The 25,674-nt window shown below is 32.4% G+C and overlaps 1 protein-coding gene, 1 long non-coding RNA gene and 1 pseudogene across 4 annotated transcripts; 2 read left to right on the forward strand and 1 right to left on the reverse strand.

Annotated features, from left to right (window-relative positions):
• The first annotated feature begins 1,087 nt into the window (after positions 1-1,087).
• On the forward strand, positions 1,088-5,176 carry LOC142544157 (calcium-transporting ATPase 4, plasma membrane-type-like; annotated as a pseudogene).
• Positions 5,177-6,187: 1,011 nt separating this feature from the next.
• On the forward strand, positions 6,188-10,963 carry LOC142546909 (uncharacterized). 3 transcript variants are annotated; one of them, XR_012820550.1, is made up of 5 exons: positions 6,188-6,908; positions 9,193-9,847; positions 9,944-10,212; positions 10,334-10,463; positions 10,833-10,963. It is a non-coding gene; the product is annotated as an uncharacterized LOC142546909 (long non-coding RNA). The 3 variants fall into 3 exon arrangements; XR_012820549.1 differs by lacking the exon at positions 10,833-10,963 and having other exon boundaries at positions 6,192-6,908; positions 9,193-9,432; positions 9,671-9,847; positions 10,334-10,685; XR_012820548.1 differs by lacking the exon at positions 10,833-10,963 and having other exon boundaries at positions 6,189-6,908; positions 10,334-10,685.
• LOC142546908 (cytokinin dehydrogenase 9-like) lies at positions 7,978-10,335 on the reverse strand. The gene is made up of 5 exons (XM_075654878.1): positions 9,655-10,335; positions 9,349-9,476; positions 8,999-9,259; positions 8,603-8,865; positions 7,978-8,511 (listed from the first exon to the last, which is right to left on the reverse strand). The coding sequence occupies exons 1-5, from the start codon at positions 10,256-10,258 to the stop codon at positions 8,190-8,192; spliced, it is 1,578 nt and encodes a 525-aa protein (XP_075510993.1). The 5' UTR covers positions 10,259-10,335; the 3' UTR covers positions 7,978-8,189.
• Positions 10,964-25,674: the final 14,711 nt, after the last annotated feature.

The raw sequence follows: 25,674 nt of genomic DNA on the forward strand, positions 1-25,674 counted from the left end.
TCTCGAGATTAAAACAATTCACCAGCCCCAAAATTGTTCCGATTCTTCTTCTTCAATCTGCTCTTCGGATTTATCTGGGAAGGTTGTAAGGGGTGAGTATTTTGAGAAATACTCAGCAAGTGGGGGCCGTTCGAGTACAACAAAACAACATGCAATTTCGAAATATACATACAATGCAAACATAATCTTATCACGTGCGCATCATTAACCCGACACTGAGATTCATCTACTTTCAATAGTTTACTGATATCAGTCCCTAATTTTTACTCCTCTAAGGGGACGAGGCCGTATAGCGGTTATCTCCCCCACCGCGTAAGGGTACGTATGGTTGGAATTCCCACCCATATCAAGTTGAATTCTCACAGTGTCAAAACATTTATTCATGCAAAATATCGTAACCAGAAGGGTGTAGAAGAAGAATTGTACTCGCCCGAATTTTTATAAAACCGAAAATATATGCATCGAAATTCAATAATTTAAAACAAGCCCACTTACCTTAAATTATTGATGAAAAACGTAAAAAGGCTAGGGTTCATCGAAATTCCTACTTCACTGGTTGGACGGCGGCAGGGCTTCGCTGCGCTCGAAAATTCCTAAGGAGACTAGAGCACAAATTTTCGAAAATTTGGTGTGATATGTGGTGTGATTTTCGAGTCTACAGGGCCCTCCTATTTATAGCGGTTGGCTGCTATCGTGATCGAGTGATATCGCGTTTGAATCTGAATCAAATCTTTATCGAGAATCGTGATCTATCCGTGATATAAATTCGAACTCTAAATCTTTTATCTCTCAATTTTCGAAATTCTCAAATATATACACTGTAAATTTCGAATTCTAGGGATTTTATTATCCTTTGCCTGATTTTTATCCCGGCATCTCCATATCAACTCAAATCTTAGGCATTTATCTGCGAAATTTCAAATAATAATATACATGATATTATTATTCACTCAATCTTGGTAAAATCTTACAAATCTCACATCCTCAAATGAGATAAATCCTGATATCCAAAATATACTATCGTGATAAAACTTAAAATTCTTGGATTTTACAACCTGCTTTTGGGTTTGTGTGTGAGATAAGAGAGATGGACAAGGTCTATGTCTATTGTTTATGTATTCTGATAAGGTGTTTTGAGAATCAAATTGGGAAAGGGTTACCCGTGCACATGTGGGAAGCAAAAGGACCCGAGAATATCTGGGAGAGAGTGCCTTGGTGATATTGCTTTACTAAAATTGCTTTCGCCCCTCCAACTTTATGAGAATTACGCAAGATACGGTGCTTGTCAATTCATTATTCACCAATGTGGGCTGGGACTAGTGATTATACTCTCATTCTATGGCTGGAAAGCCCAGGTCGGAAGTGGACGTGTGGATTTCTTCTCGTCCCAATGGATCCATGCTTTACGGGAAACTACACATAGTAAGTTTGGTTTAGTGAAGTGTAATAAAATTATTATCGATAATTCATATTGCAATAAAAAAAAAACATGTTGATTGATTAAGAAATAAATAGTGATGTACTCTTATCATGTGACTTCTATAGTTTTTATTTCTGAATACAGGAACTGAGGTTGTGAACGGTAAAAACGGGAAAAAAGAGATACTAGGTTCACCAACAGATATAGCATTACTTGAGTTTGGGGTGCTATTTGAAAGGGACGTTGATGCATGAAAACGAGAATTCAAAATCTTGAAAATCACCATTTTAATTCTGTCAAGAAGAAAATGTCGGTTCTGGTGGGAAATCCCGGTGGTGGGAGTCAGGCATTCCATAAAGGCGCATCGGAAATTGTTCTTGAAATGGGTGAGAAGATTGTAGGAAAGAAGGGGGAATTAGTGCCTTTATCTCATGAACAGAAAAAGGACATGACAAATGTTATTAATGGTTTTGCCAGTGAAGCTCTTAGAACACTTTGCATAGCTTTTAAAGATATGGACAAATCATCTGATGAATCAATCCCTGATGATAACTACACACTTTTAGCAGTAATTGGGATTAAGGATCCAGTGCGTCCTGGTGTAAAAGAAGCCGTAAAGACTTGTTTGAATGCTGGAATTACCGTCCGAATGGTGACTGGAGATAACATCAATACAGCCAAGGCCATAGCTAGAGAAAGTGGGATATTGAGTGATGATGGCATAGCCATAGAAGGCCCTGATTTTGGGGATAAAAGTACGCAGGAAATGCTGGAGATAATACCAAAACTACAGGTTTGACATTAGTCTAGAGTACTAATTCGGTGTGACAATGTAGGATTATCGGTATAAATCTTTGAAAAAAAACCTATTTTGCAGGTTATGGCACGGTCATTACCATCAGATAAACACAAACTCGTTACCCTCTTGAGGAAAGGATTTAAAGATGCTGTTGCCGTGACAGGTGATGGAACTAATGATGCTCCTGCTCTTCATGAGGCAGATATTGGACTGGCCATGGGTATAGCAGGAACTGAGGTTTGTGATTCCGAAGGAACTGAATCTCGATAGTATATTCATACTCAAATCTCAAACTCAAGAATCAAATATAAAATTGAACCTCAATATTTGTAAAAACTCGACTCCTTTACATACTCTGAAATACAAGCCAAGCCAAGGTCTCATTTTTTTCGTTTCATGATATAAAGGAAACTTCTGCATTATCTTCAGGTTTCTGAAGAAAATGACATCATTCTGAAGCTCAAGCTCGATAATTTTTATATGAATATAAACCTGCAAACTATGAAAATCTTGACCTATTGCATCTATAAGATCAAGATTGCATAATGTTTCCTCGATGAAGGGAGCTTTCTTAACATCCCCAGGTTGCTAAAGAAAGTGCTGACGTGGTGATAATGGACGACAATTTCACAATCATTTTGAATGTAGCAAGATGGGGTCGAGCAGTATACATGAACATCCCAAAATTTATCCAGTTGGCTCTCGTGACAAACTTTTTTCAGCATGTGTCACAGCATGGTTCGCCGGAACGGTTGCCGTGCTTGGAACGGCAACTACCGTTCCAGTTCCAATGTCATGTTGCGGAACGCTTGTATAAAAAAATTAATAAATTCAAAAAATTGGTAAAAAATTTTAAATATAAATTACATCATACTAAAAAATAAAATATATGAAGTTATTACAAATTAATATATCAATACAAAACTATTTTACAATAATAGCATAATAAGAAATACACACTAAAAATTTTAACATACCAAAGCTAATACCATGAAGAGTGACGCGGAGGAGCGAAATCATTGTTATATTCTTCATCAGTATCTCGTAGATTAAATTGATTTCAAACATTTGGATATTGACGTGATTGTCCATAGGGATATTGATTAGATTGAGATGACGAAAGATCATTAGAATTGGATGAGTGATTTTGTAATAGTGTTTCGTCACGACGATTATAGTATCTGAATCCACGATACACAGTAGAACTATCAGCTGTACTTGAAGATCTATACTCGGGACCATGACGTCCAACACCACACCATATAGATGATGAAGACTCATTGTATCTATCACCAATATATTGAGACGACCCATAATCAAATCCACGATGTCTAATTCCATGTGTACCAGATGTTGAAAAATCAAATGATCTATCAAAAGAATCGTGTTTAGAATTATAATTACCCTGATATCCATATCCACCTGATTGATATGCAGTCGGATCATACCCAATATGCTGAGAGTCCCAATTGTAACTCATCGATCCATAATTATCTGTCATTTGAATTTGTCGATTTCCCCCCGATCCAAGACATCTTATATGTTCTTCGACACCCATGTATGGTTGAGTAGAATTAGCTGAATGTTCTTTATCACTAGCACTAGAGAATTCTGATAAACTTTCCAAGAAAGACGTTGTTCCTCAATTCCAGGACGACAACCATGATCAGTATCTTGTGTTGCATAATAATTTTGATAAACTTCGGGCCACTTTTGGCTCGTCTTTCCTAATGATTTGAACAAAACTCAATACATGAAAGTTATAGCCTTATATCTTATCTTTCTAATGGAAGTGACCTCACAACAATTGGATCAATATATAAGACATTATACTAAAAACCACAACTACTGCCACATTTCCCGTTCCGCTCCGCCGTTCCGTTCCGCATCGCCGTTTAATCGCCGCTAAAACGTCGAAGAACAGCGCTACAAAACAATCACCGCTTTATCCTGGAACTTTGGAACGACGGTCACCGTTCCCGTTCCGCAACGGCCGTTCCGACCGTTTAACGACCGTTCCGGCGAACCATCTGTCACAGGTAGAATTCATTCAGGAATCATTATTGGAATGGACTTAATTGATCTCTCAATCATATATGGTATCCAAATATCGAAAGAGACCTTGTATTACTGCAGGTTCTGCGCCACTTACTACTGTGCAGTTGCTATGGGTAAACATGATAATGGATACAGTTGGTGCATTAGCGCTTGCCAAAGAACCTCCACATGACGGATTGATGACGCGATCACCTGTTGGAAGGAAGGTGGATTTGATAACAAAGGTTATGTGGAGAAATATAATTGGTCGTTTAATGGGAAAAAGGATCTTCAAACTCAATGATAAAGATTCAGATGCTACTCTCAACACTCTGATCTTCAACACCTGTCTTTTGCCAGGTATATAACCTCTACACTATGAGACACTTTTAAACCATTGACCAAGAATCTGACTCGGACGCAACAGTGAAAAGTAGAGTAAATGCAAGTCTCACACTCAACCAAAATTTGCTGCGAGTTTCTGAACTCTTGATTTATGTTTATATTATTTATGAAGAATCTCATTTGATGATTCATGATGCTAGATATTCAATGAAATCAACAGCCGCAACATGGAGAAGATAAACATACTCAGTGGCATTCTCAGCAGCGGGATGTTCATGTTTATTTTGGTGTCCACAGTAACGTTCCAAGTTATAAAAGTCGAAATCTTGGTTACGTACGTACGCAGACACCATACTGCCGGGCCGAGAACTATGGATTGTGAGCGTTGGGTTAGGAGCAGGAAGTTTGCTTGTTGCCATTGTTCTCAAATGCATCCCTGTTTCGGCTACGAACCGTTACCAACTGGACCTGATCGAGCTTGAAGAAATCGTTTTCTTTTTATTTTCAAAAGAAATCTGAGTTAACATTTGGGTAGATGATCTAAGTTATGATTAGTGCAAATCCTTATAGAAAAGGAAAGGGATTCTTGTTTCACTCCCATTATTCGAAAATAAAATTAGTATTCTTTTGTACATATTCTGTTATAACTAAATCAACCATATTTTAAAACTTTTGAATTCCTCACGCAATGTAAAAATAATTTAATACGTCGTAAGTCCTCAAAGATGAGTTATGATATAAAATATTTCATATATATAAGTATTTAAAATCTATAAAATTATGTTATATAAAGATTACCCACTTTTCATAAGAAAAAAGGAATCACCACACACATGCACGTATCGTTCCATTGCCTTATTATGGAATGGATGCTTCTTCCTTTTTCAGGGTTCCACTGTATAATGCATTTATCTTCATCCCTCGCTCAATATGTAGGCATGTTAGTACTGGATCAGACCGGAATTAACCCGTTTCGGATTATAAAATAATGGAATCAAATCAATCCAATAACATATTGGATTAAAGTAGTTCTGGATTTACCGAATTATGTATATAATTCAATCCATCGACTCAAAACGAAACGGGTTGCACGGGAATCGAATTGTTGACCAAATTAGAAAGGTATAGGAATGGGTTGAGATAGGATTGAAATCAATATTTTTATCTTCAATCAGTATATATTTAAACATGTCATTTATCATGCAATGCATTTAAAAATTAAATATATTATTTGTTATATGTAAGACTACAAGTGACAATTATTAAACAACAAAATACACATTTAAAAAAAAAAAAATCGGTTCCGAACCTGATGGAAGGGGACCGGATCCCATTATTGGACCGGATTAGTTCCGGTTCCAAATCAAGGTTTTTTTAAAAGTAATCTAATTTAATTAGAATATCGGATTTTGTTCAACCTTGGACCACATTAACTGGTGCAGACTGAACTGGATTACGCTGGGACCGGTTCGGGATGAATCCCATCTGTTAACCATGACGCAGACAATATAGATGGCTACCGTGTTTTGGTTACACTCGAATTTCTGTTGTCGTTTGCACGATTCAATCTTGCAGCAATTTGTATATTAGCTTTGTTGTTCCAATAACTTGGAACTCTACTCTACGCATGCTTACCGGGCTACTGGTTCCGATTTCTATGCATGGAACCGATCCGGTCCGGTCGGGGTCATAACCCGTAAATCCAGACCGGTTCAACTGTTGCCATTCCTATATTTGTCCGACTGTCTGACTGTCCCTATGACAGGGAACCGCCAGGTTCTGATCTGAACTGGACATGATGGGTTGGTTCCAGAACTGTTCCGGGTTGAACAGCCCGTTAAGCATGCCTACTCTACTCCCAGTTTCCCATGTATATCTCTAAAATCCTGCAAGTTGGTTGACACACACCACTACACAACAAATGCGCTGTTCAAGGTAACTGAAGAAAATTCTGCCACGTAGAGACCTCGACTTGTAGACGCCTCCTGCCTTTCAAGTGCGGTTTTTGGCAAAAGGCTTCATAGGGTCTGTCCCTGAAGCAATCCGGCCAATGCATGATATAGTGCCATCAATTTGCTCACATCTATTTCAAGTTGGCAATAATAAAAATGAGTCGAGTCGCATGGTCTTGAGATTCTGACATCTGCATTGGTGCCCATTTCACCAACAATGCTTGATTCTGGCACCACAAAAGCTACGGATAGTGATATTCAACAGGAAATAGACAATCCTCCAATCGAAGTTAAAAAGAAATGTTGGTGATGTACCTTCAATTCTGAAGTCTATATGTTCCACTATCCAAAAATGGTATGAAGAATCTATGCCTTTCTCACTTTTTATGTTCCACTATCTGTATGACATCGTATAACATGTTGTGGGTGGGTGTAGATTCTGTGCTCTCTACCATCAAATAATTTCTCGAGCATTCATTTTAAAGGTTCATGTTTTAGTCTTCTATTTAAGAAGTTCCATGACAAATATTCTCATGAAGCGATCTTGCGGTACTTAAAATTGAACCATAGATCTTGAGAACGGGATTGTTTCATTATATGATGTTAAGGTACTGTGATTAAATAGAATGATCCATGTCAAACAACTTGCTTATCGGTTCAACTGGTCGGTCTATCATGCACTTCCATTGTTTGTTGAATGAAGGAAATTTCTAGCTGCTCAGTATCTCATGTATGTCCCTGAAAATTGTGTAAATTGGCTATTCATTTGTTTTGTCCAACATGAACTTTCAATTGATTAATGGAAGTGTAAAGTAGGCACTGATTTTATTAGATATCGATTATTATCGATCGAAAGATACCCGAAGAAGCTATTAATTTATAGGGGTGATTTAAGTCAAATATTTAAACAATGTATTTGGGTCATTGAGCATACAGTGCTCTGGTAAACATAGCAGTCACAAGTCAAGAAAGTTTGCTGCAGAAGAAATGAAACGAAAGATATGGCAGAGTGAGGACTGCTATTGTATGAGGTCTACCTAGTGCTAGATGTAAGTTTTTCCCGGAAATAAGTGAAAATTGTTGTTTTTTTTAGTGTATATTTTATACTATACAGCCTCATATGTATCCACATGAAGTTTAAATTAGGTTGTTTCAGTCTTAGCCAATGGGTTGAGTGAACTTCATTGAGATTCAAACTTCATTTTTTCCCCTGTCAATGCCCGCAGTGTTTCAATGATCAACTTGGTTCAGAATTTGAACACTGATGACCAGTTTAAAATTTGTCTAGTAATGCTTCCATCTTGTTATTGAATTCGATGCTTAAAGAATTGTCTTGTAATATGATGACTGTAAATGCTTTTATCATTGAATATGATAGCATACCATTGTATGTAACTATTCATTATAATTCTTTAAATTCAATAGAATTGAACTGGTGGCTGAGTCTGAGACCTTTATACAATACCAAGAATTGGGAAAAATATATGGAACTTGCATAATCCTATCAATATAGCAAACTAGACCTTTTCTAAAATTTGGTAGGTAACCCCTCGGTCCGCACATTAGATTGCCGAGAATTGATTGTAACTTTTGAGCACATTCTGTAGGCAGTTGTCCAAATGACCAAAGTTGACTGTCATAAAATGGACACGGCCTTCTGAAAAATCCTCTGTCCCGGGGCAAGTATTGCTAGAGGGTCGTAGGCTAACTTCCTCTGCATGAAGATTTCCCACCGCCGACCAAAATGTGCTTGCCACTCTTCCCGTGTAGTGTAATGAGGCAGATATTGCTTTACTCCTAAGTTGGCTACCTCACAGAAATCTAAAATCCTTTTGTTTAGACTTAGGATGTATTGTAAGCCGTCATGTTCTGTGGACGAGGGAACTGCGTGTGGAAGAAATGCCACCAGGTAGAAAATGTCTTCCTCTGGAAGTACAAATGAAGTTCTGTTGTCCCACCTGAAAATAAATGATCGTTGATTTATTGCCGAAACTACATGAAAGAGCTTTATACATTGGTTGTCTGAGAGTTTTTAAGCGAGATCTTTACATCGATTTATTGACTGGGTAGACGAGGACTGGGCCGTTATTCGTGTCCGTTAAAATGTTGCCGAAGACAACGTCAGCAAAGCTGCTTATCTGGCTTTTTGGAATAATTAGATTGAGCCACGGGTGTGGAAGATCCCATATTCCCTTAGACCGTAGTTTCAGTTCCGCTGTGTGCACCCTGTCCAAGAATTCTACATATGAAACTTCTGTAATAAAGAGTGTTGAAGGGATGTAGTTTAATTGAGACAACAAGGAATCAACTTCCTGCATAAGACAAAAAAAGGTTTTGGATATTAGAATAATGTTTGATTGATTCCTCTCTCTCTCTCCCCGAAATTTCAATATTTATTTAGAAACGGAAATAATGCTAAACTATTTGGTTCGTCATGAATCTCACCATGTCTATTGTATCAGCCTCGTGCGGATTAAAATTTTTGGTCAATTCCAGACAAAATAATGTCTTTCCATCAGATATAAACTGATTGGCTTGAGTTGTGTCGTGGAGAATGAATGATGATCTCCAGTAATTAACTAGACCAGTCTTGTTTATGATCACAAGACCTTCTATGTAATCAAAGGTGTTTTCTGCAGATATTAAGTGCTCCTGGTCTCTTGCAAAAGTGGAGAAGTCTGAATAAAGAACTCTAATCCATTTCACCTGTGGCAATGTTGAATTACAATCTTGTGAACCGTTCGACAATTCAAGACATTGAAAATAATTATTGACCAGGCATACAGCATTTTTACCATCTTCGGTGCTGGCTCGAGAGCGATTCTTGCTCTAGTTATTATGCCAAACTGGCCTAGGCCGCCCAGAACTCCGTGAAACAGGTCAGCATTCTGCTCTTCCGAACAAACTACCACTTCTCCTTTTCCTGCATTTAGTCAATCTTTGTTTGAGAATTGATGAAAGAAAGATATTATTTGACAAGCAACTTGAAGTTATTATTATATAGCAGAGATTTTCTCAATGTAATGTTCTTTCTGAACTTTTACTCGTGTTCTATGTTGCAATCTACCATCATGCCATAATATATATTTTATTACACAAACCTGTGACAACCTCAAGCTGGTGGACATTACTAATTTGTGGCCCATGTCGAAATGCCTGTCCACTGATTCCCGCATTTGACAACGTACCACCTACTGTTAAATGGAGGTAATCTGTCCAAGATTTTGGTGCTAGCCCTTGTTTCAAGCACTCATGCAAGATATTGATCCACAGCTCGCCAGCCGAGACATCGACGTAAGTGAATTTTCCTTCATGAACAGTCATTTCTTTCCCAGTTAGTGATTCCATGTTGATTACGATTCCATGTGGTGCTTGTGCTTGACCTTGCAGCGAATGGCCGTGTCCTCTCGCCGCAACAGTAAGCCCAGAACCAGCACCCATTTGCCAAACATGCTGTATGGTTGTGGCGATATCGGACACTTTGTTCGGGTGAAGAACGGCAAAAGGAAGGAAATGAATTTGGTTTCCAAAATCTTTTGCTGCAAATTCATTCCCATCGAAACTAAAACTCCCCTGGATATGTAGTGCCCTTAATGATGATTCGAGGCTAGAAAAACAGAGGCTTAGTTTGATAGCCATGCAGCAGCATACTATCAAAGGTACTAGATTTCTAGTTAATGAAATACTACTGCTTTTCTTTTTCATTTTTCTTTGCTTCAGGATGTCTAAAGAAAGGAAGAAAGAATAACTTCTAAATTTTGCGTTTTTGAACTTGCAAAGGCAGAGGTTGAAAGTATAGACGAATAAAAGGGTGAAGAGTAGAGGGAATTTAAAGAGAAATTTCGTGATGCGGAGTCAACCTATCTTCAGTATGAAGAATCCGTATGAAGACTGCCTACTCGAATGGATGGTTCTCAAGTTTCTTTTTTAGTTCTTTTTGGGCTCTTTTGTGTACAAATAAGAAACACAATCGCTCATGCCAAGTTGAATATAAAAAATCACAGAAAAAGGAAGATTTGGTAGAGATCTTCTTTACTTTTTTCACACAGTTCCCACCAAATTTTCACCTTTTCCCGATCAAAGACAAAACCATCTATAATCCCATTTACCGTGTCAAGGATGACCTTTGCCATTTGTGGAATGTGTCAAAAAATTTATGGCTTAAATGGTGGCTTATTGACTTGCTGTTGTGTTTTCGTTTCTTTAAGAGAATAATTGCAAATCTTAAACTTGAGATTTTGTGAGAGAGACTGATGGCTCATCCTTGTATTTGTTATAGCTGGATTCTCTCACAATGGGTCGATACGGACAAGTGAAGTTCGGTGAAATGCCCATTTCGTTTTCTTGGACTAGAGATTTGCTGTTGCCGTATGTTGAGTTGGGACCTCTGGCTCAATGAGGAAAATTGAAGGTAATGACAACTGAGAAAACTCTGCTCTTTGCATTAATGTTGGCAAGGTTTAAGGCAACATATGGACCATAAGCATATAATTCTTTTGTTTGTTCTATGGCTGAAAACAAGCAACTCTGCTATAGTCACAATATTGTATCGTCCATAAATTGTTTACTAATAATTATATTTCAAACTCGAGCTTCAATTTTTTGAATAATTTTATGTAGAGCCAAATCAAAAGAAGCGGAACTATTCGATTGCTGCCCCCACAACTCACATGTTTTTAAACCTTTTTTTATGACTTGAGAACCCGCAGCCGCTACTCTTCAATGCGTACTGAGTAAATCCCGGACTAATGTAATAGCTTGGAAACCACGTTAGTCAGGTAAACTATACTAGACAAGTCATGTGTGACAATCTCGTAATAGAAGATGTTGGCAATTAGATTGGTACAGTGAAACCAACTCTCTAACAAATTGACGATGTTTTGAGTTTGAGACTCGAGTTATCGTCAACTTCCCTAATTATAAAAGAAATGACATAAATTAGACCACGATGAAGTCTGCCCTAAAATAATCTTGTCCATACTCACACAAATCCTCAGTTTTTTTTTTTGTTTTTGTTTTTGTTTTTTTTTTTGCTTGGGTTCTCCACGTAGAAATATATCTTGTGAAGTTAGGACAGTGGTTGAGTTGGATTCACTGATGAGGTTGGGATTATATCAGAGATATTATTCTGTTCTCGAAAGAGCAACATTGGACCCCCAATTGTCAGCAACGTTTTATAATATCATTACTCATATCATGAAGACAGTTGGGTCATATTGATGTTTACAAACGAGGCTCAACCAAATCAACCCGTCTATAATATAAACACGATAAATCAATATATATGTGGATAAATAGATAACATAATGACAGAATTCGAGTCAAACATCGGATAAAACAAATATGTGTGCACCAAACAGTTAATGTCAGTGAGTTGATACCGAGCTCAATTTAGATCGAAGAAAACCCTAGCCACGGTTATCATGAAGTCGAGCATCCGTGTTTTCACGAAAAGATGTAGTTAATGAAAGTAATAAAATTTTATCAAAATCTTTGAACTTTGGATGAAAATGTTCCCTCTCTTGTAAAAGTATGTTTAATATTAGAATAGCATTATTCGGAAAAAACCATAAGTATGTTCATCTTTCCTTAAAAGCTAATACTAAGTTCCCTTAAAAAATTCATAGTGGTGGCTAAATAACCTACGTGTCCTGGATCTCTTGGCCAGGCTTTGAACTTTCTATATAATTGCCATTTGGGTATATTTTTAGAAAATTAGATTGCATATCTAACATACATGTAATTGACCAATAAAAGTTGGGCAATATGGATATCGGACTTTAGACACCTTAAATTAGTTTCTTATTAAACCTTGTGTTGTAAAAAGGAAACATAAACATAATGTCTGAAAATAGTCGATCTCTAATTAGTCGTGCAAAGTTTGTCTCCATTTTGCTTTGGGAATGGGGATACACTCCACAATTAGCTTCTAAAGTTATTGTGTTGGGCAATATTCTATTGTTAATACGAATCGAATTTGGATTTATTTTTCAAAAATATTTGGTTATATTAATTGTTAATTCGGGGAGTGATTTATTCTTTTTTAACTTTAGAGTGGACGGGTCAACCCTAACGATATTCACAATAAAAAGTAATACTCTTAGCATAAAAAGTAATATTTTTTTATGGATGATCCAAATAAAGAGATCCGTCTCATAAAATATGACTCGTGAGACCGTCTCACACAAGTTTTTGCCTTAACTTTAATAATACATATTATACTGCTTAATGTGGTGTTAATCATGTTGTCAACAATTTAAGTTTTTCTTACAAAAAACAATCAAATTGGTAGAATCCAAGAAGGAAACAAACAATAAAAATGATTCTGTAATATTTTTTGGTTAGGAAAAGTGTGAGCTTCTTGTGCATGCATGTCCTCTAGTGGAGTTCAGGTAGGAATCTTGACAATAATCGATTATACTATTTCTTTCACTTTTATTTATTTTTTGTTTCTACGGCAAAATAATTATATCCTCAAATTATAATAATTTTTTTAAGGGAACCAATCACATTTTTTGGGACCACAAATTTAGAAAGAAAAAAGAAGCAAAAGCCATTCTAATAGACAATAGAGTATGGTGACATGATAGATATTCCCATCGATGTCTCGATTGATTTTTTATTTTTATTTTTTTGAATAATTTTATGTAGAGAGATACAAATTTAGTGGGCTATTTTGTGTATTCTATAAAATAAAATTTCATATTTTTAAAAATATTATATAATTTTTTTAAATAAAATTAAAAGAGAAGGGTATATAGATCCTACATGAACTTATGCTTTCCAAGATTTAAAAAGTTGGAAAGATTTGGAATAGATTTTGCACTGAGTGGCTTTAAATATTATATATTGACGAGTACTAGTAAACTAAACCTAGTCCCATCTCATTTGTAGGGGGGAGCATAATTATCTTAATTGCATGCTTTCTGGAAAGGAGACATACCACAAGCAAAGTAATTACAATCATAATTATTCATAAGTTAAAGCCATTTTTGGGATTTAACGCAGGAGGATTGATTCAACCCCACTTGGCAGATTTGCTATATTTTTTTTGGGGGTAAAATTTTGCAACTGATTTTAATTGAATTTGATCAGACATTGAAATCCATTTCTTTCAAATTTGAGTTGGACCAACAAATGTAGTCTCTTTTCTATTTATTAAATAAGTAAAAACAAAATAAATAAATAAATATATATATATAAATATATGTATGTATGTATTGTTGGTTTTAAAGAAGATTCAAACTTTAGATCCCATAAATTAATGTAGCGTGGCATGTACAATGCCTCACTTTTACAAAAGGCCTGTGAGTAAAAACCACCGTTCTATGGAGTGACACAATGGGCGAGTCCGGTTAGGTTAATATTATTAATTAATTCATGTGGTGGTTTGAGGATGTCGTGGATCAAACAATTATACCATACTTTATTTTTTTCAACTCAACCTACTTAAATCATGTGATGTGTCGGCTCGATAGATATAACAAAGTTCGTGTTTAATTTGACGGGGTTGGTTATTGGAAGATGCGCAACCCACTATTAGCTGGTCCGTCGTTTTGTCAGGTTGAAAAATTATCGATTCAACTAACTTAATCTATATGACGAGAGGACCTAATCTATTTAGACATATTTAATCATGGACCTATGGTCACTAAATTTAAAAAAAAAAGGGCCAGGTCCATATTTAGTAATAAATTGAATTCCACCCATTAACAAGATTATTACTAATTAAAATATCACAAGAATTATAGTAATGTACGAGTAAAATAACACGATAAGAAATATTCATGGATTGCAATAAAATGTCAAAATCTTTTATGATTTTTAGATGGCAAACAAGAAATTAAATGAAGCGGCAATTCACACGTGCACACGAATGACACGTGTTGAGACATACTCCTCATTTTTAATTATAGGGGGTCTCGTGTGCCACGATTCTCAGGTACAATGCATTCCAACTCAAAAATACCTTTTGAAGTGAAAAAAATCCCAACACAGTGCATTCACTCATCTATTATTATTATTATTATTATTATTATTTGATTAATAAAATGGTTGATAAATAAATAAAAATCCAATATCATAAATTAACTATTATATTATAAATCGTGTAATATTTAGTGTAAATAATGACAAAAACTTGTGTGAAACGATCTAAGGAGTCGTATTTTGTGAGACATATATCTTATTTGGGTCATCCATGAAAAAATATTACTTTTTATGCTAAAACTATTACTTTTTATTGTGAATATCGGTAGGGTTGATCCGTCTCACAGATAAAAATTTGTGAGATCGTCTCATAAAAGACCTACTCGTAAATAATAGATTATGACGCAAAATCGTTAGGTTACCGGCCTTCTAGATGGATCAAATTTGATTAGTTTTTGACTCTCAAGTCAACCAAAAACAAGTATTGTGGTTTAGCCACCATGGTCGGGTTCACACACACTGATATGCACACATATATACAAAAGATTAAAAAATAAAAAACCATAATGTAATAATAATACAAAAATTTAGTGAGGGGGTCAAAATTTGAAGACTTCTAGTACCTTTTTTAGGTTGAGTAGGTCTCTTTTGAGACGGTCTCACGAATCTTTATCTGAGACGGGTTAACCCTACCAATATTCACAATAAAAAGTAATACTCTTAGCATAAAAAGTAATATTTTTTCATGGATGACCTAAATAGAGACCCGTCTCACAAAATACGACCCGTGAGACCGTATCGCACAAGTTTTTGCCTTTTAGGTTATATAAACACATCAATTTATATTATATATATTATATTATATTATATTATATTATAAGACAATACAGAAGTGAGACAATTGAGTATCTGTGTGGTTTTTGTGTTAGAAAGTGGTCAAGGATAGAGGCTCATGAATATCAGCCGTCAAGTGTTTGTCCATCGCCAGATTATTCCAATTGATCATCATGATTCCAAGAACATTCTCTTCCATTAACTTGTACATGTATGTTTTTGGGTCACGTTTGAGGCTTTTCTTAGTGCCCATCATCAGTAAATATCATACTGTTATTTTATCGTAAATGAATCTGGAGATCATGTGGCGATGCTAACCAAACACGAGACCGTGCATGCCTTCTTCCCAGGCACGATTATGCTAACCTCCCCTCTAATACCATTAGATTACGTAGATTCATCATTTTTTGCGGTCGGAAAATTACAGTCCTCATATTTAATTTAGACAATATGTGATTAACGGAGCCTGGAGTTCAAAGTTGTGACACAAAATTTTAATTTAGAGAATTTTAAAAATATTGAAGAAGAACTTTCAAAATCAGTATGTGTGTATATACATACATATGTAGGAGTGCGTGAATGTAGGCAGCTAAGGCTTTAAGCTCGAGGACGCGCTATCTATTGTGAACAATGAGAATCAACAATCACACTCGAAATAAAGGGAAAATCGCGCGATTTATATAGCAATTATAGATATTTTCTGCGAGAGCATTGATGGGAAATTTTTTAAAAAAAAAACATGTGGATTAATTGAAACTTGAAAATATAAATGATCAAAATTGCGGGAAAAAAAAAAAACAAATATATAAGATCAAATATACATGAACTTTTTTTAATATCGAACGATAAATCCTATCGATATGTAATCACAATCAAATTAGATTCGATTTATATTTATTTAAAAGACGACTAAATTGTCTTCAATCGATATCTCGAGTTTGTAACGTCTCCACGTAAAAGTGGCCATGCAATCATCTGTCCTTGTTAATAACTCTGTCAAGATTATATTTTGTAGATTTTGTGTGTGACTTTTTGACAAATTTGTTGCGTATAATTCTAAGAAAAGATTCACGTGCAAGACAGTGATTGATTATATTTATGTATTATTCAATAAAATTACCATTTTGATTATTACATGCATCCATATGGTCGAAAGACATGTTCGCTTTCAATAATCAGATAAAATTATTTATCCTGTTATTAATATATATTATGTTTTTCGATGTGTGGTGTTCTCAAATATATATAATATTTATAAATATATATACTTTGTAAATAAATAACTTATAAAATGTAATTTGAGTTTATTGAGTAAAAAATTATAGTGGGTGTAAAGTGTATTCTTAAAAAATCCAGCTTCTGACGATCGAACCATAGTGCTTGAGCTGTTGTGCTGTTTAAAATATTTGAGTTGCACCATTACTACTAACTACAGCTTTTGGTAAAAAGCGGTAAGCGCACAGTCCTACAAATATTTTGTATGAAAATGGAGTGTGTGGATTCAAAATTTCTCAATCAATTTTCACTTTCATATTTTATAATTTTGCTTATAATAATTTAGCAAATTAAAATTCTTTGTGTTCAAACAATGGACCACCAATTGATTACCTAAACTTCGATCATGCTCCTATTTGAATTGTGATTAGAGATTGTCAACTTAGTGAATCGCACGCTTGATATGGGTTTTTTGTATTAAATTGATTATATATATAAATATAATTTTTAAATTTTCTTAAAGGTGAACTTTTTCTGTTACAATACAAGCACATCTTACGTTTTGTTTGGACAAATCTACTTGACAATGAATTTCAAATATCAAATAATTATCTTTTGAGTTTTTGCTGTGAATTTCAAATTCATCACAATATGAAGTGATTTCAAATCTTTCACTCAAATACAAATATGTAGGACCGAGTGCTTACCGCTTTACCAAAAGATATAGCTAGTGATAATGGTGCAACTCAAATCTTTTAAACCGCCCAGTAGCTCAAGCACCACGGTTCGATCGCTCTACCAAGCAGGAACAATTATTGCACCCAACAATCTCCCTCCCAATAATTGCACTCATTGCAATCAATGAGAATCGAACCAGTGACCTTGGTTCTAATACAAATTGTAGGACCGAGTGCTTACCGCTTTACCAAAAGCTATAGCTAGTGGTAATGGTGCAACTCAAATCTTTTAAACCGCACAGCAGCTCAAGTACCACGGTTCGATCGCTCTACCAAGTAGGGACAAATATTGCACCCAACAAAATCTTTCAATCCTTATATTTTTTTTATGTTGTATTTGGATGGATGAATTTAAAATCAAGAATTTCAAATCCATAATATCAAATCCAATGGGGTTTTTTTGGACAAATGCACGTGACAATAAATTTCAAATTCAAAATAGTTATTTTTTGAGTTATTGAAAGTAAATTTCAAATGCATCCTAACTTGAAGTCATTTCAAATCTTTCTTTCTAATACTTCCTCAAATTCAAAATCTTCAATCCAAACGTTACATTAAGTTTTTTCATCAAACTTGTTACGCCCTTGTCTAATGAGTTATTATTTTAATTTAATGAATCAAGTTTTTTTGAATAATAATATATTCATTATTTAACTAAATGCATGATATATAAATTTAAATCAATTCATAACCAAAAAATCACATGAACTAACATTTTTGGTGTACATTCCTTTATTCAACAACAAACTAGGACCGCGTTTCATATTGGCGCTATATATTTAGAATTTATATATGTATTTAGACATTTATAACCTAACTAAAATCATAAATATTTAATGTATTAAAAAATGAATATCTCATCTATCATAATAATATATAAAAATTAAATAAACGAAAAAATTTGTGTGAGACGATCTCAGTGGTCGTATTTTGTGAGATTGGATCTCTTATTTGGGTCATCCATGAAAAAGTATTACTTTTTATGCTAAGATTATTACTTTTTATTGTGAATATCGGTAGAATTGACCGTCTCACAGATAAATATTCGTGAGATCATCTCACACAAAAGAACTATTCTTAAATAAATAATAGTCGTGAGAGTTTTGATTTGTCTATTTCAGTACCGTTGACGGCCTAATTAGAAATGTGCAATAATAAAGTTACGTGCCTAATCGGCGCGATAAGCACCTAAATCACCTTATTAAATTACAAATTGAGACGTAATCTTGTCCAAGATTTAGACTTTAATTTCGACAAATATTTTAGTAAGTGTCGTAACAATTTTTATATATAATTTAAAATAAAATGATCTTAGATGTGACGAGCATTTAAAATAAAAGTAAAGATTATATAATTTGCTTTGGAAAGCTTTGATTTTGCAAGAAAGCTGAAAATTTTAGTATTTTTTATTATATTTTAAACTCCTAACATTGCTAATTATTTGATATATATGACGTGTATAATTTTATTTGATTAAGACAAAAAAAAACTATTATGTTAGGGGGGGATTATCAGTTTAGGAATAGTTGAAATAAATAAAACATTTTTTTAAAAATTTGTAACGTAAGAAGTAAGAAGCATTACATAAATAACTATTTAGAGATTAGATATTTTTAACTGATCTTAATCCATTAAAGTTCTTCCTTAATTAATATATCCGTTGAGCTTAACATCACTAAGATTGAAGATTTTAACAAATCACATGTGATACATAATTACAATCTGGCTCAATGGCCCATAATAATCTTGATGGTTACTTCAATATTTCAGATATTGAACATCTTATTATTGTTGATGATCTTTTTGCACATGTATTACTAAAAATACACATAATTTGCTTTCAAGATGGTATCCGAGCCGGTGAAGTAAGTGAAATTTTGGCTAATGGTTGAGAGTTTGATTCTTCCTACCAACACTTCCTCGAACGAACTTATCACACATGACTTGTCCAATCTGATTTATCTGGCTAACATGATTTTTAGATTATTGTGTTAGTATGAAAATTTAGTTCGAATGTCATGCTTAGGTTTTTGTTAGAAATTTAGAAGAAGTCAAAAACTTGTGTGAGACGGTTTCATGGGTCGTATTTTGTGATACAGATATCTTATTTGTGTCATACATGAAAAAATATTACTTTTTATGATAAGATTATTATTTTTTATTGTAAATATATGTAGGTTTGACTCGTTTAAGAAGAAACAAAAAACACCATCAAATGGTTTAACTTTAATTAATAAATAGTTAATATATATATATATATATATATATATATATATATATATATATATATATATATATTTGTTTGTTTGTTTATTCTTCTCAAAAGGTTTTGTGATCTTGGGCCAAACCGGACAGGTTAGGAGGTGGGCTCGGCCCAACACATTTATGAACACCACCGAGTCTTTTATGATGGTATTTTATAAATGGTCGTTTTTTTTCTTTTAATTACTAAAAAGTCGAATCTCATAAAAAATGTAAACGTTTTTTTTTTTTTTTGGGCATAAAATTCATAATTGACACAAAGACGATTAAGGTTAGTACCATGTAATCCTTGGGATATCTGAAAACTATAATGAGAGTTGCATTATTTTTTGCATGTGATTCAATACATATAACAAATTGATTATTGTGGAAAACTCATAAACGGCAGAATCCATCATGCTAAATCATTAATAATTTGACTCGAAAACTTAAGCGAAAGTATACATGAAATTATATTTCTGAATTCTTTAGAACGCGTAGATCTTCCTCTTTCCTTGAGAGAATGCTTTAGTTTTTCTTCAAAACTATTTTCTTGGTGGGAGAGAGAACAGGGAACGTAATAGCACGAAATTTGGGGATTGTGACCCACATATATAGATAATGTTTATCATTATCTTCTGATATTTCTGTTTTAGACTATAATAAAAACAAAATTTACCATAGTATCTACACATTAAAAGCTCACAACCTATTAGATACATTAAAGCTCAATAACCCGAAATCTTAATTAATCACTGTATTTTGGACTTAATTGAATAGACAAATCACAACATATAAATATTGACGTATAAACTCATACAAATAAAATTGATCCAACACTGACACTGAAGACCAGTAACATTAGATACCATTAGAATGCATTGAACAAACCGATGATTAGACATCATATAATCACACCCTTTTTTTTAATATAGTATTTATACAAATTTGGACGCGCGTGATTCATGACGAAGAGAACGCCTTCATTGTTCATTAACCACGTCCCCTTACAAGCAAGTATATTCTATACTTCAAACTTTGTACTAGAAAAATTGCAATTATAAATATAAATATAAATTTTGATAGTTATAAATAAAAACGAATTATGTCATTTTCAAATATAATATTATTAATAAAGAATCGTTAAAAAATATGATACACCAACGCTTGGCATTTTGGAGGTGAAAACTTTGCTGCATCAGCAGTTTTTAGTTAGCCACGTATAATATTTAAAAATAGTGATACTTTTTCGACGGGAAAAAAAAAATAATTGAACTGAAATTTCAAAGCGATTGCAACTATATCGCTAAAAAACTAAAACACCGGCAACGGTATATATGTATCGTGTCCACATTTTTGTGCCGTTTCAGATTATTTTACTCACTTTTAGCGACTCGGATACACCTAAATAATTTATTATCACAAACAAAAGAACATTTATGCACGAAATCCAAAAAGACTTTCTATATTAACGTGTGTCTGTTTGACGTCACAGATTCGACGACTTTCCTCACTTTACCAATATGAGTATTTCCAACATTCTTATGTCCTCACTCACACGCACCCTAAATTGAGCCAAGATGTGCGAGTATAACTATTTATGAGCAAATATGACTATTTTAGTAAATATAATTAAAATCCTACAAAAAGTATATCAAATTCATAGGTTAGGTATGAGAATCACATGAACCTTCATTTTTTGCAAAATGTTTTAAATGAAAAAACAGTCAAGCTGGGCAAAAGATGATAAGGGAAAAGAGAAGAAGGAGAGGTTATACTATGAGAAAGCAGATCCGTGATCTGTAAAAACTGCCCCCACCTAAAAGTGGAAAACGAACAAAATTAGAGGGTCCAGTGTAAACTCCTTGCTACACGATCCCACAGCATTTGCACATGCTGCTAATCAAACAAGCCGCAGCCCAACAAATGACTAAACGACATACACCCACATCAGTAACATGGGCCTTTTTTAATCCCGATCGTATCAGTTCAGGTCGTGTTTGAATGAAATGATTTGATTTTTGATAAATAATTTTATTTAAAAGATTTGAAAAATGAATTTCAAACGAGGTCTATATTTGATGTATTGGATTTAATAAATCCGAACAAGTCAAACTTAATTATTTTTTATGATGGTCCGATTCTTTCAAATTTCTTCCATATATAATCCATAGAGATTACAAGGAACTTTTTTTTCTTTTCTTTTTTGGGCACAAACTTTATGGCATCTATGTTCCTAAAGAGCTTTTTACTCATAATAAATTAGACAAAAACTTGTGTGAGACGGTCTCACATGTCGTATTTTGTGAAACATATATCTTATTTGGGTCATCCATGAAAAAGTATTACTTTTTATGCTAAAATTATTACTTTTTATTGTGAATATCGATAGGGTTGACCCGTCTCACAGATAAAGATTCGTAAGACAGTCTCACAAGAGACCTACTCCATAAATTAAGGAGAAACTGAGATTTTAATCATTTATATTTATATATATTGTCAAATTTCACTCTCAAGACTCCATCTTTTATTTTTTGATAATTTTTGTCATTTTTTTATTAGAAGTGAGATGTGACAATGCACACGTCGAAGCATTGTTAACACCACATTAAGGTCACATCGCCTCAACGTCGAAAAATAATTAAAATAAAAAACTACATAACGTATTAAAATTAAAATATAACGATATAAAAAGATCAAATCATAATTAAGTAAATATATACAATCAAGATGTAATTTTTTCTAAAATCCATAACTATCAACAGAGATATTATGTTTAACTAGTATTTAACTCATGCAATGCACGGGATTATATTATTAAAAATTAGTGAAAAATGAATAGATATTTAAATTGAAAAAATAATATAAATATAAAAACTATTTTTTCGCTAATTTTAAAAAACTTTCTTAAATACAACGTATGTCGATTAATTTTTTTTTCTAATAATCACTATCATATATCAAAATTTTTGATTGTGTTAGCTTAAGGCAATGACATGTTGCTTATCGTGTTTTGTGTATTGATGCCAACCATCAACCTTAATATATATTTAATTCTTTAATTTTTGAGAAGTTATATATAATTATTTTTTAACATATGATAAAAAATATTTTTTAATCAAATTCAATAAAATTAATGAGAATTTTTTTAAAAAAATTCAATAATTTCATCTAAATCTACATTCACAAACAATTTTATGACATGACACGTGTTTGACACATTTGAATGATAACAATAATTGTTTCATCAATATCTTTATCCAAATGAGTTGTGATTTTATCTACAAAATATCTTCATAATATACACAACAGCCTATTATTCCTAAAGAAAAATGAAATATGTTATTATAAATAAATTATGTATAAACCAGAAAAGTTATTTTATTAATATTTACTATGTGTATTCCAAAACAATGCCAATAAGTTTTATAATGCGTCTCTTAATAAGATGCGTACTTTCTTTAGAATTGGTTTAATCATTTCCATTACGGAACATTTTATAAAATCATTTATGCCGTGAACTTTGTAATATAGAAGAAAATTACCACATTAGTAAATACATAATAATTAAAATTTTGTACAAATAGAAAAATAATATTTTTTACTTATTGATCATGAAAGTCAGATTTCAAACTTAATGTTTCGTTGTTTCCATATGTAGGTAGTTCATAACAACGAACAAATATAAATTTAAACGAACATTACATTTTAGAAGGATTCAACTCAGATATAGTGCTAAAAAGATAAGTCATTTGAGAATTCAATTTCGGAGTAGATAAATTTAGTAAGATAAATAGAATAAAATTGGTTTCTAATATAATATGCAATATTGCATTATTTAAAATTTAAAATTCAAATAAGACATCCCAATGGACAAAAATTATACATTGGATGCTTTTGTCATACATTAACTCTTTAAAATTATGGAAATCTCGAATTGCATGCATTGGGTGTCAACATTTCTGATTATTGAGGGCAATTTAATGTCCATTTGAAACTCTTTTGAATATTTCTCTTTTAATTTTCTTTGAATCTTTTATTTGAATTTTTAAAAAGACAATTCAAGATATACAATATACATATGGTTTTGGAAGAAAACTACAATACATTAATTTTTTCAAATTAAGGTAATCTCAAAATAATATCAATCTGAGATAAAAAATTTATGATTATTAAATGGTAATTTAATGTCTATTGGAAAACCTCGTTGTGGTGATAACTTTTAATATCAACCAATTTTATTTTTAGAAAAATTAAATAAACTAATTAAATATTGTATTTATTTTTTAGTAAGTAATTTGGGCAGGAAATTACTTAAAATAGCAAAATATATTTTTGAATGATTTACCTCATGAGTGATACTGAACATTGCTATCATTTGTATTTTAAAATTGTTTATACAGTTTTTAATTAAATTGATTGATATAATCATTGCATAAATTTTAATATAGTTTAGGTTTTCAATAAAGTTTAGTTTTAGTTTGAATAAAAAAAACATATAATACATAAATTACATTCGAATTAATATAAAAATTAATTAAATTCAAAATTATATTAAATGAATTGATATAATCAATGCAAGCAATAATTGAAGTGATCATTTATTGCAGTACACATATGCCAATATTCATGATATATCCTTCTTTTTTTAGAAATGAAATTTTGATTGAAAATTATTATTTTTGCAAAAACTCTGCATACACATATATATAGTTTGTATTTAAAATTTCTTTATATAGTTTGTAAAAAAATTTAAATATATCATAGTAACACAAAATCATGTCGCAAATTAAATTGATTGATATAATAAATGCAAAAATTTTAATGTAGTTTATGTTTTCATAGAGATTAATTTTAATTTAAATAAAAAATTAAAAAATATAACACATAAATTATATTTGAATTATATAAAAATAAATTAAATTCAAATTTGAACTAAATGAATTTATATAATCAATGCAAGCAATAATTGAATTTATCATTTATTGCAGTACACATATTTCAATATTCATGATATATTTTTTTTAGAAATGACATTTTGGCGAAAAATTACTATTTTTGACAAAAACTTTGTTTTTATATATACATAGATATTATGTTTATCATAAAATCACTTACAGAACTTAAAATAAAAGAAAGTGAATTAGGCGTGACCAATAGTTGTCACGCCATATTGTCCTATATAAATTTCCTTTGGACCGTTTTATTTCAAAAATAAAAAAAGATTTCGTACAGCAAACCAAATTTGTTTTGTATTGGACCGAGGCTCCAGAAAATGCCTAACCTAACTCCATCACAGCGGATAATTTTTTTTAAAAGCGAACAAATAAAATAGGGTAAAAATGTGTGTGAGACGGTCTTATCGGTCGTATTTTGTGAGACAGATCTCTTATTTCGGTCATCTATGAAAACATTTTAATTTTTATTATGAATATAGGTAGGATTGACCCATCTCACAGAAATATTCGTGAGAACGTCTCACAAGAGATCTACTCATAAAATAAAACAAAAAATTATATGAAGTTTTATTATAACTCAATTTTTTGATATGGATATTTAATATAAGCCATCCATTAAAAAATATATTTTTTATGTCAAAAATATTATTTTTATTATAAATACGAGTAGAATTAACCCGTCTCACAAAAAACCTACTATAAAATAATATGACAATCATTCAAAATTTTTTCTTTTAATTATGAAACTTTTATAATATATAATACTCAAAATATTAATAACTTAATACATAAACGTTCAAAAATACTTGTCATGTCGTTTTGATCAAAACCCGATTAAATACGATCTCATATTCAACAAAATATTAATTTATTTAAATCCACATTAAAATTGGAACCGAAACATCCCTCTCTTGAATTCTCACTTGCATTGTTTTAAAATTCACTCCACCACTAAATTACTTTAATTAATTATTACTTATTTCGTGAGATGGTTTTATGAATCTGTTCCATGAGATGCGTCAACACGATTGAAATTTACAATAATAAATAATAATTTTGAAAAAAAAGTAATATTTTTTTATATGTAATTAAAACAAAAAATTCGTCTCATAAATTGATTCGTGAAATTATCTTATAATTTTTTTTATATTAATTAAATATATTTTAGGATCCCTTCACAAAAAGTTTTAATTAAATATATTTTAGG

The sequence above is a fragment of the Primulina tabacum genome, chromosome 5, assembly GCF_025594145.1.
Source record: "Primulina tabacum isolate GXHZ01 chromosome 5, ASM2559414v2, whole genome shotgun sequence".
NCBI classification, from domain to species: Eukaryota; Viridiplantae; Streptophyta; class Magnoliopsida; order Lamiales; family Gesneriaceae; genus Primulina; species Primulina tabacum.

What these genes read in the sequence shown, in the direction of transcription:
- LOC142546908 (XM_075654878.1), bottom strand. Translation starts at nt 10,258, where the DNA reads ATGAAAAAGAAAAGCAGTAGTATTTCATTAACTAGAAATCTAGTACCT. An exon ending in AGGCTGATACAATAGACATG is followed by an intron (nt 8,866 to 8,998) that starts GTGAGATTCATG and finishes TGTCTTATGCAG; the next exon opens with GAAGTTGATTCCTTGTTGTC. An exon ending in TACCCAGTCAATAAATCGAT is followed by an intron (nt 8,512 to 8,602) that starts GTAAAGATCTCG and finishes ATTTATTTTCAG; the next exon opens with GTGGGACAACAGAACTTCAT.